Source organism: Vulpes lagopus, chromosome 22, assembly GCF_018345385.1.
Source record: "Vulpes lagopus strain Blue_001 chromosome 22, ASM1834538v1, whole genome shotgun sequence".
Classification (NCBI taxonomy): domain Eukaryota; kingdom Metazoa; phylum Chordata; class Mammalia; order Carnivora; family Canidae; genus Vulpes; species Vulpes lagopus.
Window position 1 is genome coordinate 5499986 of NC_054845.1, and position 12503 is coordinate 5512488.

General features: G+C 39.5%; 1 protein-coding gene across 1 annotated transcript in view; it reads right to left on the reverse strand.

Annotated features, from left to right (window-relative positions):
• Window positions 1-117: 117 nt before the first annotated feature.
• The window catches only part of DNAH7 (dynein axonemal heavy chain 7), a 226933-nt gene continuing 214547 nt past the window's right edge, over window positions 118-12503 (reverse strand). Inside the window, exons 62-65 of the mRNA XM_041737735.1 lie at window positions 10413-10565; window positions 8699-8876; window positions 4500-4603; window positions 118-338 (exon numbers count right to left, since the gene is read on the reverse strand). Coding sequence (XP_041593669.1) covers window positions 132-338; window positions 4500-4603; window positions 8699-8876; window positions 10413-10565 — 642 coding nt within the window. The 3' untranslated portion in view covers window positions 118-131. The remainder of the gene's footprint in view (window positions 339-4499; window positions 4604-8698; window positions 8877-10412; window positions 10566-12503) is intronic.

A 12503-nucleotide genomic window follows, 5' to 3' on the forward strand; every position in this document is an offset into this window, starting at 1 on the left:
TTGAATCTAGGCTGCATTTGCACATAAAATTATAAGTACAGCTTTAGTGAAATTGACTTAAACCAAAATGTTTATACTTACTACTCAACCATCTAACAAGAAAAAGGTAACAGGGAAATGGTATCTTCTAATTACGAATTAAGTTGACATAATAATGCTACACCCCGTCCAATCCAGTGCTCCATGGGTTGATCGGAGGGAAGAGTCATGGCAATAACAAAATTTGTAGAATGGCCAGTGGTGGATAATGTTCCTCTCCGCTCACTTGTCTTATACAGTGGGGCAACATAGCTTGGTCGTTCTGGTATGTCTGCCCTCTTACAGGGCTTTAGCCACATCTGGAAGAAAGTGCAGAAAACTTCTTTAGGTCAAGGTTGTTACATTTATATTTGAACCTAATAGGATATTCAAGTTCTATGTCAGCAAATTAAAAAAAATTTTTTTAGAGATTTATTTATGAGACACACACAGAGGGAGAAGCAGGCTCCTCGCAGGGAGCCCAATGTGGGACTGGATCCTGGATCCAGAGATCACGCCCTGAGCCGAAGGCAGACGCTCAACCGCTGAACCACCCGGGCGTCCCAATATCAGCAAATTTCTGTGGCCCAAATAGATTTTACTTTTGTAAGCAGTTACTGCCATTGTTCAAAACATTTGTAATTGTTTTAGCTCTTTTAAAAGTTGAAATATAATTGTTTATATTAATTTCAGGTGTACAACATGATTCGACAATTCTGTGCATCACTCCACTCACCAAGTGTACTCCCCAAATGTCACCAAATATCATTACTACGATCTTACTGTATTCCCTATATTGTACTTTGCATCTGCGTACTCATTTATTATATAATGCAAGTTTATACTTCTTAACCCCCCTTATCTATTCCATCTACCCTCTCCCTGACCCCCCATGTCCCCTGTAGCAACCACCGATCTGCTCTTTAAGAGTCTGGGGTTTTAAAAAAAAAAAAAAAAAGAGACTCTGGGTTTTTTTGGTCTGAGTTTCTCTGTTCATTTGTTTTGTTTCACTCCACATGAGTGAAATCATAAGCCATTTCTTTTTCTGACTTCTTTCACTTACCATGATACCCCCTAGGTCCATCCATGTTGTTGTAAATGGCAAGATTTCATTCTTTTATGGCTGAATAATTCTATGCAATATTATATATAATATATACATATCCACATCTTTATTCAGTCATCTGTCAATAGAACTTGGTATGCTTCCTTGACTGTTGTAAATAACTGCAATAATCATCTTTTCTATTAGTGTTGTTTATCTTTGAGTAAATACCCAGGAGTGGAATTACTGGATCACAGGGTATTTCTATTTTTAAATTTTTGAGGAACCTCCATACTGTTTTGCACAGTGGCTGCATCACTTTGCATTCCCACCAACAGTGCACGAGGGGTCCTTTTTCTCCACATCCTCGCCAACACTTGCTATTTCTTGTTTTATGTTTTGTTGTTTTGTTGTTGTTGTTTTTTTTTTTTTTTGATTCTAGCAATTTGGACAGGTGTCAGGTGGTACCCTCATTGTGGTTTTCCTTTGCATTTCCACAATGATCAGTGAGAGCATCTTTTCATGTTTGTTTACCATGTGTAGGTGGTCTTGGGCAGAGGACCTGAGCAGTTTTCCAATTTAATTGGTTATTTGCTCTTGAGTTATATGTTCTTTATACACTTTGGATATTAGCCCCTTATTGGATAGAATCGTTTGCAAATATCCCCCCCCCCCCCCATTCAATAGGTTGCCTTTTTGTGTTGGTTGATGGTTTTATGCAAAACCTTTTTATTTTATTGCAGTCCCAATAGTTTGTTTCCCTTGCCTCAGGAGACCTATCTAGAAAAATGGTGCTAAACCCAATGCTAACAAGATTACTGCCTATGTTTTCTTTTAGGCATTTTATGGTTTCAGGTCCTGTATTTTGGTCTTCAATCCATTTTGAATTTATTTTTGTGTATGGTGTAAGAAAATGATCCGGTTTCATTCTTTTGCATGTAAGCTGTCCAGTTTAACCAGCACCATTTGTTGAAGACACTGTCTTTTCCCCATTGGATGTTCTTGCCTCCTTCATGGTAGATTAATTAGTCATGTAAGTTTGGGTTTATTCCTGGGTTCTCTATTCTGTTCAGTTGATCTGTGTGTCTTTGTGCCAGTACCACACTATTTTGATTAGGTGGCTTTGTATATACCTCACAATCTGGAATTGTGATCTCTTCAGCTTTGTTCTTTTTTCTCAGGATTGCTTTGGTATTCAGGATGTTTTATGGTTCCATACAAATTTTGCTATTTGTTCTAGTTCCGTGAACAAAGCTGTTGGTATTTTGATAGGGATTACATAAAATCTATAGGTCTCTTTGGGTCGTACGGACATTTTAACTATTAATTCTTCTGATCCATGAGTATAGAATATCTTTGTGTTGTTTTCAATTTCTCTCATCCATGGGTTATAGTTTTCACAGTACAGGTCTTTCACCTCCTTGGGTAAGTTTATTCATAGGCATTTTTGGTGCTTTTAGAAAAATGAGAAAAAAATAATGTTATCCATGTATTCTTCACCTCTTCACCATACTTTTCTGGGGATGATTTTTTCACTGTTTACATTAAAAAAAGCAACAAAATCATACATACTTTTAAAGAGAACCACCACCATTGATAATCATGTCACTGTATGTATTTAATAAAGGCCAATCTCAAAAAATCTGAAAGGATTTTTGTCAGTGATTTCAGAACTTAGGTCACCTCCCCATTTTAGGTGACTATTTTAAAGGGGGCTATTACATATATTGTGCTCTTTATAACCTAGTTGCTTTCCTTTATAACTACAGTAAACCCATTTTATTTTTAGAAAGTCATTAGCCAAGTTCCTAAAGTATTAAGCACTGTTAAACCTAACCAATCTAAAAAAAAAAAAAAAAGATGGACAAGTTGTTCTGAATATGAGAGTGAAGAGCAAACTGTGATCATAATGATGAAATAGTGTTTTGTTTTAAAATCTAATTGAAATTCTTTTTCAACTAATAACAGTTCTTGAGGGGATAATGGCTTGACAGCCCTGCTGTTCAAAGCCCTCTTTTAGGTTTCTCAGGTCAAAATAAATTGTATGAAGGAGTTAATAGGGATGTTAGGCTGTGTTTCTCCCCCATTACTGTGGAATCCATAAAGCAGTTTTTCAGACATAGTTACATATACGGACTCAACAATACTTAAGCTGAGTGTATTTCATTTTAGCCAAGAACACATTTTCTTAATGAGAATTCTTTTCACTGACTTCAAGAGAATCATCCACTTATAAATCCCTTTGTATTCATTGCAATCTACCTTAAAAGAGTTTCCATGTAATAGAAGTTCTATCCCAATCAACTCCTAAAATCGTAAACGATTGCCCTGTGACTTTGAATTTGGATCTCCTATTTAAAACTCTGTCCGTACATAGTATCTTAGCATATAGGGCAGGTTTCTTGCAACTGGCTCTTGGCTGATCCCTCAGTGTACCTGTTAGGATTTCTGCTCGTCTGAGCTGCTCCCAGTGTCCCACAGTACATGTAAATCCACAGCCTATTTTCATCACACCATCCCAGACTGGCCTTTCCAAGTGTGTGGAAATCTATCTAGTCATTTCCTCATGATGCAGTAACAGATGGAAACCGTATCTTCCATGGGTTAGCTGGCCCATGCTGAAGATAGGTTCCTAGGAAACAGAAGCTTTTATGTGGATGGTTTTCATAGAGCAATCTCTATAAGCATCATTTTTAGGTCAAGGTATATGTAAGAAATATAATTTTTTTAAGAAATACAATTTTTGTGTTATGTATGCATATATGGATACATAGATACAGTCAATTCTCATTCTTCCTGGATTCTGTATTTGCAAACCTGCTTTTATGGTCCTTTATAGCATGTTCAGAGCCTCAAAAAATGTGAGTCACCAAACAAGCACGATTCCCAGCTGAGATTGAACCTGGTCACATTCCGCTTTTCTATTTCACCTCCTACAAATAAATGTAAGCACATTTCCTTTTGATGAGTTATTTAATATCAAGTTTTGGGCATTTTGTTGTTGTTGTTGTTAGTGGGTTCCCTGTTTAAAACGGCTCCTAAGTGTAGTGCTCAGGTGCTATCTAGTGTTCCTGAGTGCGCGAAGGCTGTGATGAGTCTTAGGGAGAAAATACTATAGGGTTCGTTCTGGCAAGAGTTGCAGAGCCATCCATGAGGTTCGATGTTCATTAATCAAAAGTAAGGCATTTTTAAATGAAACATAAAACAAGATTATGTGTTGATCAGTTAACCGTAATGTGAGCAGAGGATCGTGGAAACTTAATCTTATATTTCTCCTAGGAGCTGTGGTTCAGTATTGGCTAATTCAGTGCTCAGGAGGAAATTGATAAAACAGAAGTGCTGTGAATGAGAATTGACGGTATGTATTAGAGTGTGTGTGTGTGTGTGTGTGTGTGTGTGTTAGTACCCCGATCGCTTCCACAGATCAAATACTAACCACAGGCATCGTATCATAAAGCATTTTGGGATGTGATTCTGCAAGTTTCTTGATCTTTCTATTCCAGGAAGCTCCATCCAGAAATAATCCATGAATGAAAACCCCTAAATACAAAAGAAGCAGGTTAATACAACGGTTTAAACATGCATATTGATCAAATTCTGAATCTGAAATTCCTGTAAGTGCTCTGCAGATGATACCTAGGTCGACTGCAGCCTCGACTTGTTCTAAAATAAAAGCAGTATTCTGAGTGCTTCGTCTTAACATACATAAGCCTATCTAGGCTTTGCCTAGTTAATTCAATAGTAAGATTAGATGTGGAAGATAAAAGAGAAATGGAATTTTAGTCTGTGGGAAGTTCTCAGTTTAGGTGAAGGGTATCAGATTTATATGTTTAGTTGCCCAGTGATCATAATGTCAGGGGCCATGAAAGCTGCAAGAAAAGTTCTTAATGTAGCTGTAGGGATCCAGTGGCTTCTAGGCAGCATGTAAAGAAAATACTCTTCCGCAGATCTTGAATGTCATGAAAGGTAATTCTCTCTTCCCCTTCTAGAATTTATTCTCACTCCCAGATCTCTCCTTAGTCTGGAGAGAATACATGAATAAACCTCCCCGCCCCAGAATGTAATGTCATACACTACCCACGGAAGGAGAACACAAATTTGGAAATCACTGCAACTCTGATCGGTGCTCTGTCCTTCTGTGGAAAGCCTCGGGAATCGAATATAGGTATAGGCCCACGAAGACATTCACCGTAAGGGTTGCACAGACACGAAGAGAAGCAGTGTGGAACTTAGAAAGACCTAGGTCTTAGCTCCTAATACTCTGTGTGACCCTGAGCAAGTCATCTGACTTTAGACCTGTTTGGTCCTCTGAGAACAACTGGAAAACTTTGGTAAAACAATGCCTACTTTGTCTACCTTGTAGAGGTGTTAGAATCAAATCAGCTAATACTTGCAAAAGCACTTTGTCAAGTAGTATATAAAACCCACATGGGCCGTGTTGTCCAGTAGGACTCTGTGTACTGATAGAAATATTCTGTATCTGTGCTTCCCAATATGGTAGCCACTGCCTATTAGAGACCTGAAACATGGTGAGTGTGACCGAGGGGCTGAATTTTAAATGTTTTTAAAAGATTTTATTTATTTGTTTGTGAGAAAGAGCACAAATGGGGTGAGGGGCAGAGGGAGAAGCAGACTCCCTACTGAGCAGGGAGCCCGCTGTGGGGCTCGATCCCAGGATCATGATCTGAGCCAAAGGCAGCCCCTTAACCAACCGAGCCACCCAGGCATCCCTGAATTTTAAATTTAATTATAGTTTAATTTTAAATGCCACATGTGAATAATCCAGTGATAGATGTTGGCAGGTAGGGGTGGGGGTAATGGGAAGACTTTCTCCTCTCTGGGGTTTGTTGTTTTGTTTGTTTTTTTTTAAAGATTTTATTTATTCATGAGAGATAGAGAGATGCAGACATAGGTAGAGGGAGAAGTAGGCTCCCTGCAGGGAGCCCGATGTGGGACCCGATCCCAGGACCCCGGGATCGTGACCTGAGCCAAAAGCAGACGCTCAGCCACTGAGCCACCCAGGCGCCCCTCTCCTCTCTAGGTTTTAACTGATGGAAAGAATCGCTGGAATAAAATAATCAGTTTTACTAACTGGCAAAGCACTTGTCCAGTAGCTGTTCAAGTATTACTCTGGTAAAACTGAATTGCAAAGTGCACCCTGGGCCTGGAGCAATGTTGGAGGTGGACCGGCCTGAGGGAGGGATACCACGTCCTACGGACTAATGTTTCCAGCCAGATCTAAGGCCTGCGGGGCAGCCGCAATAATAGATGGGAATAGGGAACTAGAGGACTACAGCCAGGTCCCGGAGAGCCCTTTCACACCCTGCAAGCATAGCCCAGTAAATCACTGGTTCTAACCAACCAGATTATCTATTCCTCCACTGGGGAAGAAAATGTCAGAGAAAGTAAAGAGTTCTTTCCAACATTTAAGGAAACTGGCAATAAGGATAAAATCTCCTCCAACCCAGCAACAATTGTTTAGGAAATATGGGGATCTATAAACATGTTTTTCTTTCTGATGGTCAATACAGGCCACGTGGAAGACACAAGATCTAAAAGGACAGGTAGGTATTAACTGGGTCTCGGTTCAGAGCTGCTGCTGCTCCGAGTCACACGCGGTGGTCTGCGAGGTGTGGTCAGCAAATGGTGTCAGCTCTTCACCATTCTCTGCCTCCCTGCTGTGTAATGCCCCTCACTGGGGGCTCTGAGGCCCCCATTAGTACTAATAATTCAGGTAAGAGGAATCTTAGCAAGTACAGCTAGAATGTAGGATTCCAAATCTATGCGGATTTACAGCGACATTGTGGTCACTTTATGAGTCCTTTAAGAGTGACCTGTTTCATCAAGTAATTTAATCTTAGGTAAATAAAGCTGACTTCTTTGGGAGCCCCAGAATCCAGAAACAGGCACACACTAAAGTGTGTACAAAGGAGACAGGCCAATGGAATGGTAGAGATAACGGTGGGGAAAAAGTAGTCTAGCCCAAGCTTTCCCAGGTGGATTCTGGGTTCCTCCCATGAGGGTCACATGAAAAAGTTGTTCCTTGGGACTTTTCCTAAAGAACTGATGGCTACTCTTTACTGCATAATCTTGGAACACTAAATGGTCCTTATTGATCTTTAAGTTATACTTTATCCCTGTTCCACTGTTTTCAAGATAATTTTGGATTTTAATATGTGTAGACCTTGAATGAAAGCAGATGTGGGTTAAATTAGTAAATCGCCATAGAAAGAAATACCAACGATTGGCAATTCAGTAGTTTGATCTTAAATATTAACTAGTTTATAAACTTCAGGCAATGCTTTTATAGATTCAAATTTTTTTAGCTGAGTTCAAAAACCTTAATTCTGAGGTATATCAATACTACCTAACCTTCAATCCAAATGCCATCTTCCCTGCCTTTTACCCTTATAATGTAAGAATCAACCACAGCTTCTTCAAGAAACTTTCCTTGAGAAATGTGATAATGTCTTCAAACTTGTACTTTTACAAAAATACTCAGCAGGCCTTAGAGAAAGCAGCTAGTGAAGCATAAGAGCCAGATGGCATGGGGTTTGGTCAACTCTGCCCATTGCTGGCTGTGAGACGTTGGGCAGGTTAGTTAACTTTCCTCAGCCTTAGTTTCCACCTGTGTATAATGGGGGGGGGGGGGTGGCATTTGCAGTATCTGCCTAGGGTTATTGTGAAGATTACATGTGAAGGGCTGGGCAGTTTCTAGAACCTAGCAGGCATACAGAGCAACTCCATACCCCTCCTCTGATTTCCTTTTACCCAATTTAAATACTCCTTTCCCCGCTTCCTAAATAGTTTGAACCAAATTATTTATCCTTCTCAGTATACTGCTAATCTATATTTTGACTTTTATTATTTCAATAAACATCTATTTATTGGTATCTTTTACAGCATGTATTATAGTGAGCTGTACGGAGAATGTATTGTTTTAAAGGCTGATATAATTGAAGGAACAATAAACTAAACAACTTAGCAGTTTGTTACATGCCCTTCGGGCATTCGACGATATAACCATTCTGAGTGTGTTACGAATAAGAGTGTAAGAAAAGAGCAACAGTCCGAGGATTAAGTCCTTGGAAACTCCAAGTTTTAGAGGAAGAAAACCTAGCACGGAAGCATGAATGGTGTCCAGTGAGAGAAACAAAGGGAGAAGGATGGCCCTAGAAGGAGAGCATTGTCAGCTGGTAAAAACCACTGAGGGTTTAAGATGAAGACTGAATTCATGAGATTTGTCGATATGGAAGTCATTACTAACTCCTAAGTGAAGAGCATCAGTTGATTGGAGAGGATGAGAGGTAGATGGGAACTAGGAAGTGAGAACCTGAAGACATGTGAAGACAATTCTTTGGAGAAATCTGCAACAAAAGGGAGAGAGACATGGGGCAGTAGCTGAGGGGATGTGGATGTGAGGACAGAATTCGTTGTTGATTTGTTTTTTAAGATGACAGATTGTAAAGTATGTTGCATGTAGATAGGAATTCCTTTCCCTCAACTACGTGAAAGTAACACACATGATCATTAAAACACGATCGTTTCGCTCCTTAACACCTGAGTGAAATAAGCAAGACTGTTAGGTCTGTTCCGTACCTGTATACCCCCAACTCATTCTCTCACCACACTCACCATCTTCTGGAGCATACTTATACTCTTTGTCTTCCATCACTTCATAGTCAAACCCAAGGAGATCAATGGGGATGGTGTATTTCCTGGCATAGTTCTGCTGGGCACCGGTCAGGAAGGCTTGTGTGAAGAAGAAGCCAGAAAGCCAGAAGACTGGAGGAGGGCCCACCTCATACCATTGCTACAGTGGCAAAGCACATGTGTTCTAAGGCTAGAGCATTTCAACTTTGAATACAACACTGCTTAATAAAATTTATCCCCCCAAACTTCCCCTATCATCTTTTAGGTAGACTAATAGAGGAGCTAACACTAAGAGGAATAAAAAGCTATACTGTCAAGATTTTTAAAGAGATATTATTCAGTGTTTGTTCTGACTTCAGTTTCATAGCCCCTCTACCAGCTAGGGTATCACAGTGTGGGTTAATACAGAAGTAAATGTCTTTTTTTTTTTTTTTTTTTTTTATTCATGATAGTCAGAAAGAGAGAGAGAGAGAGAGAGGCAGAGACACAGGCAGAGGGAAAAGCAGGCTCCATGCACCGGGAGCCCGACGTGGGATTCGATCCCGGGTCTCCAGGATCGTGCCCTGGGCCAAAGGCAGGCGCCAAACCGCTGTGCCACCCAGGGATCCCCAGAAGTAAATGTCTTTATCCATCCCCAGTGGTTCCTTCCAAAAAAGCTCCATACAATATACATTGTTGCACAATATATCATGTTACATGATTGGATAGGATAGATCCTATAACATCTGGGATTGGGCTATTTTTCCCAATTTTTTTCTATCATTAGTGCCCAGTAGAATATTCCTTGGAGGTTCTCCCACCTACTTTACCAAAATACAATGGAATCCAACATATGGAAATACATTATTACACAATGAACTTCCAAAAGAAACAAGGTAGTGAGAACTTCAAATTTTTATAAATATCAAGATATCCACATGATTCTATTTATATCATACCTTAATAAGCTAATTGAGGACTGACTTTAAATAGTATAGTATAGAAGCCAAATGAATTTGAAGAACTTTCCCCTGTTGGAGTCCAAAGTAGAGCCTTCATCTTTCAAGAACAATCTTAATCCTTTAGTATCAACTCTAGTATAACAGAAGGCCTGTGTTGAGTCATTTTATCCCTGCAGAAATTTTCTCACAGGCAGTTTTTGATGCAGTATGTAGGAAATTAATACTTCTGATGAATACAAGTAATAACATAGTTAAGCACTAGTATTGCCAGATAATTAGGAGACAGGCTTCTGCTCACTCCACATTTCCAAGGCAATTAGTCATTGAGATTAGTATTGTCTTGGACTTGAACAGCAGTCGAGTGACTTCATGACCTGGAAGAGTACTGGACGAGGAAGAGAGAAGACTCCTTGCTACTAGATTGCCTGGTTTTCTAAGGTGCTCTGCTCTAGGAATCCATTGTAATGCTTAGCATTTAATGGAAAAGTCAACATAGCCGGTTCTTTCCTCTAAGTGTCACTAACTTGAGTGTCTAAGTTTACTGAACATAAACACTTGCTCCTAAAGGAACGTACAGAGATTCTATTTCCAATACTAGTATTTTGACAGTTGAGTGTTAACAGTTACACAAATTATACGCAATACTGAGTGGTGGGATGCACAGAAAAACTAGAGAGTAATACTCATCACTTAGGCATCCTGATGAAGAAAATGAAATCAAAGGAAACAATACGTGATCATTTAGATGAACTCACCTGCAAGAACTTTAGTCTTGAAAGGAAATCATTTACATAGCTTCCAAGTGGTTTAAGGCTTGGGTATGATTTACCCATCCACATTCCTGGAATTTTGACATTCAGAATGCTGCTAACCACTTCTTCAAGATCTGTAGACATCACCACAAGCCCCTGAAATACAGTTAACCTTCGGTTAACATAATATTGATTTTGGACAACCCTCTCTTAAATACCTTTTTCATAATTAGTTAAGGACTAATTATAGTTTGGACTACACTGGTTCATGTGGATTTTCTTTTTCAAAAACTACATTGAAAATTCTTTTGAGATTTAACTCACAGTTGAACTAAGTAACCTGGAAATACTGAAAAATTTCAGAGACAGGTACTGTAAGAATACAATATATAATACATATAACATATGAATTATGTGTTAATTGACTATTATATACAAGGCTTCCAATCAACAGTAGGCTATTAGTAGTAAGTTTTTGAGATGTCAAGAGTTAAGTGTGGGTTTTTGACTATATGGAGGTCAATGTCCCTAATACCCATGTTGTTCAAGTTTCAACTGTATCAGTTTCATATACGCAACACGATGATTTAATATTTGGATATATTGCAAAATGATCACAGTAGTCTAGTCAACATCTGTCACCATACACAGTTACAGTATTTTTTCTTGTGAGGAGAACTTTTAAGATTCATTCTCAACTACTTGCAAATTTGCAATACACTATTATTAACCAAAGTCATTCTGCTGTACATTACATCCTCAGGCTTTTATAACAGGAAGTTTGTACCTTTTGACTTCACCCTTTTGCCGACCCTGGAAAAGCTTAATACTTAGCTACTCACTAGTTATTAAATCGCAGTCTAACTTGGTTTACTGCTCTATTAAATGAATTAACTAATACATCTCTGTCTTGCCTTCTTAAAAGAATAGTGATGAAGCATTTGTATTTTAAGGGCATAAGCCCATAAATGTGGAAAATATAGGGAAAGGCAAAATGACAACACAGTTTTGGCCTGCTGGCAGGTGATGTTAGAAGCCAGGAGATGATAACCTGATCCTAAACTAGCAGAGGAGAAAGCTAAGAAGCAACTAGATATCACTGCAAAATATGCAAGAGTGTTTGGAATTGACGGCCCTAGATGAAAATGAGCAGAAAGTGGTGCTAAATGAAAAGGGTTATTGAAATTGGGTTTCAAAAACAGATTTTGGGGACTTCTCCCATAAATCTGCACATTGCCTACCTCGAGTGAAACCTGGAAGGGAAAATGAAGAAATCCCAGGAGGGATACCAGGCTCTGCTGGGGTCACATAACCATCCTGAAGTCAGAAATTAAGTGAATGAATGCACATGGGATGCTGAGCTCCCTGAGGACACTGGAAGCCAGGTCTTCCTCTTCCAGGAAGGACATAGGACGAACCAGGTCAAGGAGAAACACATGATCCTCCATGCTGCTTAGCCAAACAGCCCAACCGGATGATACCACAACCAGCCTGGTAGTCTCCTCTTTTGACAATAGTTAACCACTTTTGTCCACCTCCAACGCTACTGTAAGAAAGCAACTCAGCTGGGCTACTTCAAGTAGCATAATCGCTCCCTGCCTGCACTCTTGTTCCCCTACAGCCCTTCCTGCAGCGGTCAGAGTGAAATTTTAAATATGTAAGAGAGATTATTTAACTTCCTTACTTACACTGTTCTGAAGAGCTCCCCTCTTACCCTTTAGAATACAATTCATGATCTTAACCATGGCCAACAGGGCCATTATGAGTCTGTGGCTTTTCTCTCTGTCCTACAGTTTCCCTCATGCTCACTTGACTCCAGGCACAAGAGCCTTCCTTACTGCGTTCCCAGACCAGGCCGCACTTGTTCTCATGGCCTTTGCACTTGCTATATCCTCTGCCCAAATGTTCCATGGTTTGCCCTTAAGTTCAGGCCTCCACTCAACGGTCAGCTCCCCAAAGTCATCTGACACAAAACGACTGAATGAGTTTCCCACCCATCACTCTACCTTCTTCTCCTTTATTATTTTTTTCCCACAGAACTTACCATTTATCAAAATTAATGCCTATTTTTAAATTTGTGTCTCCCTTATTAAA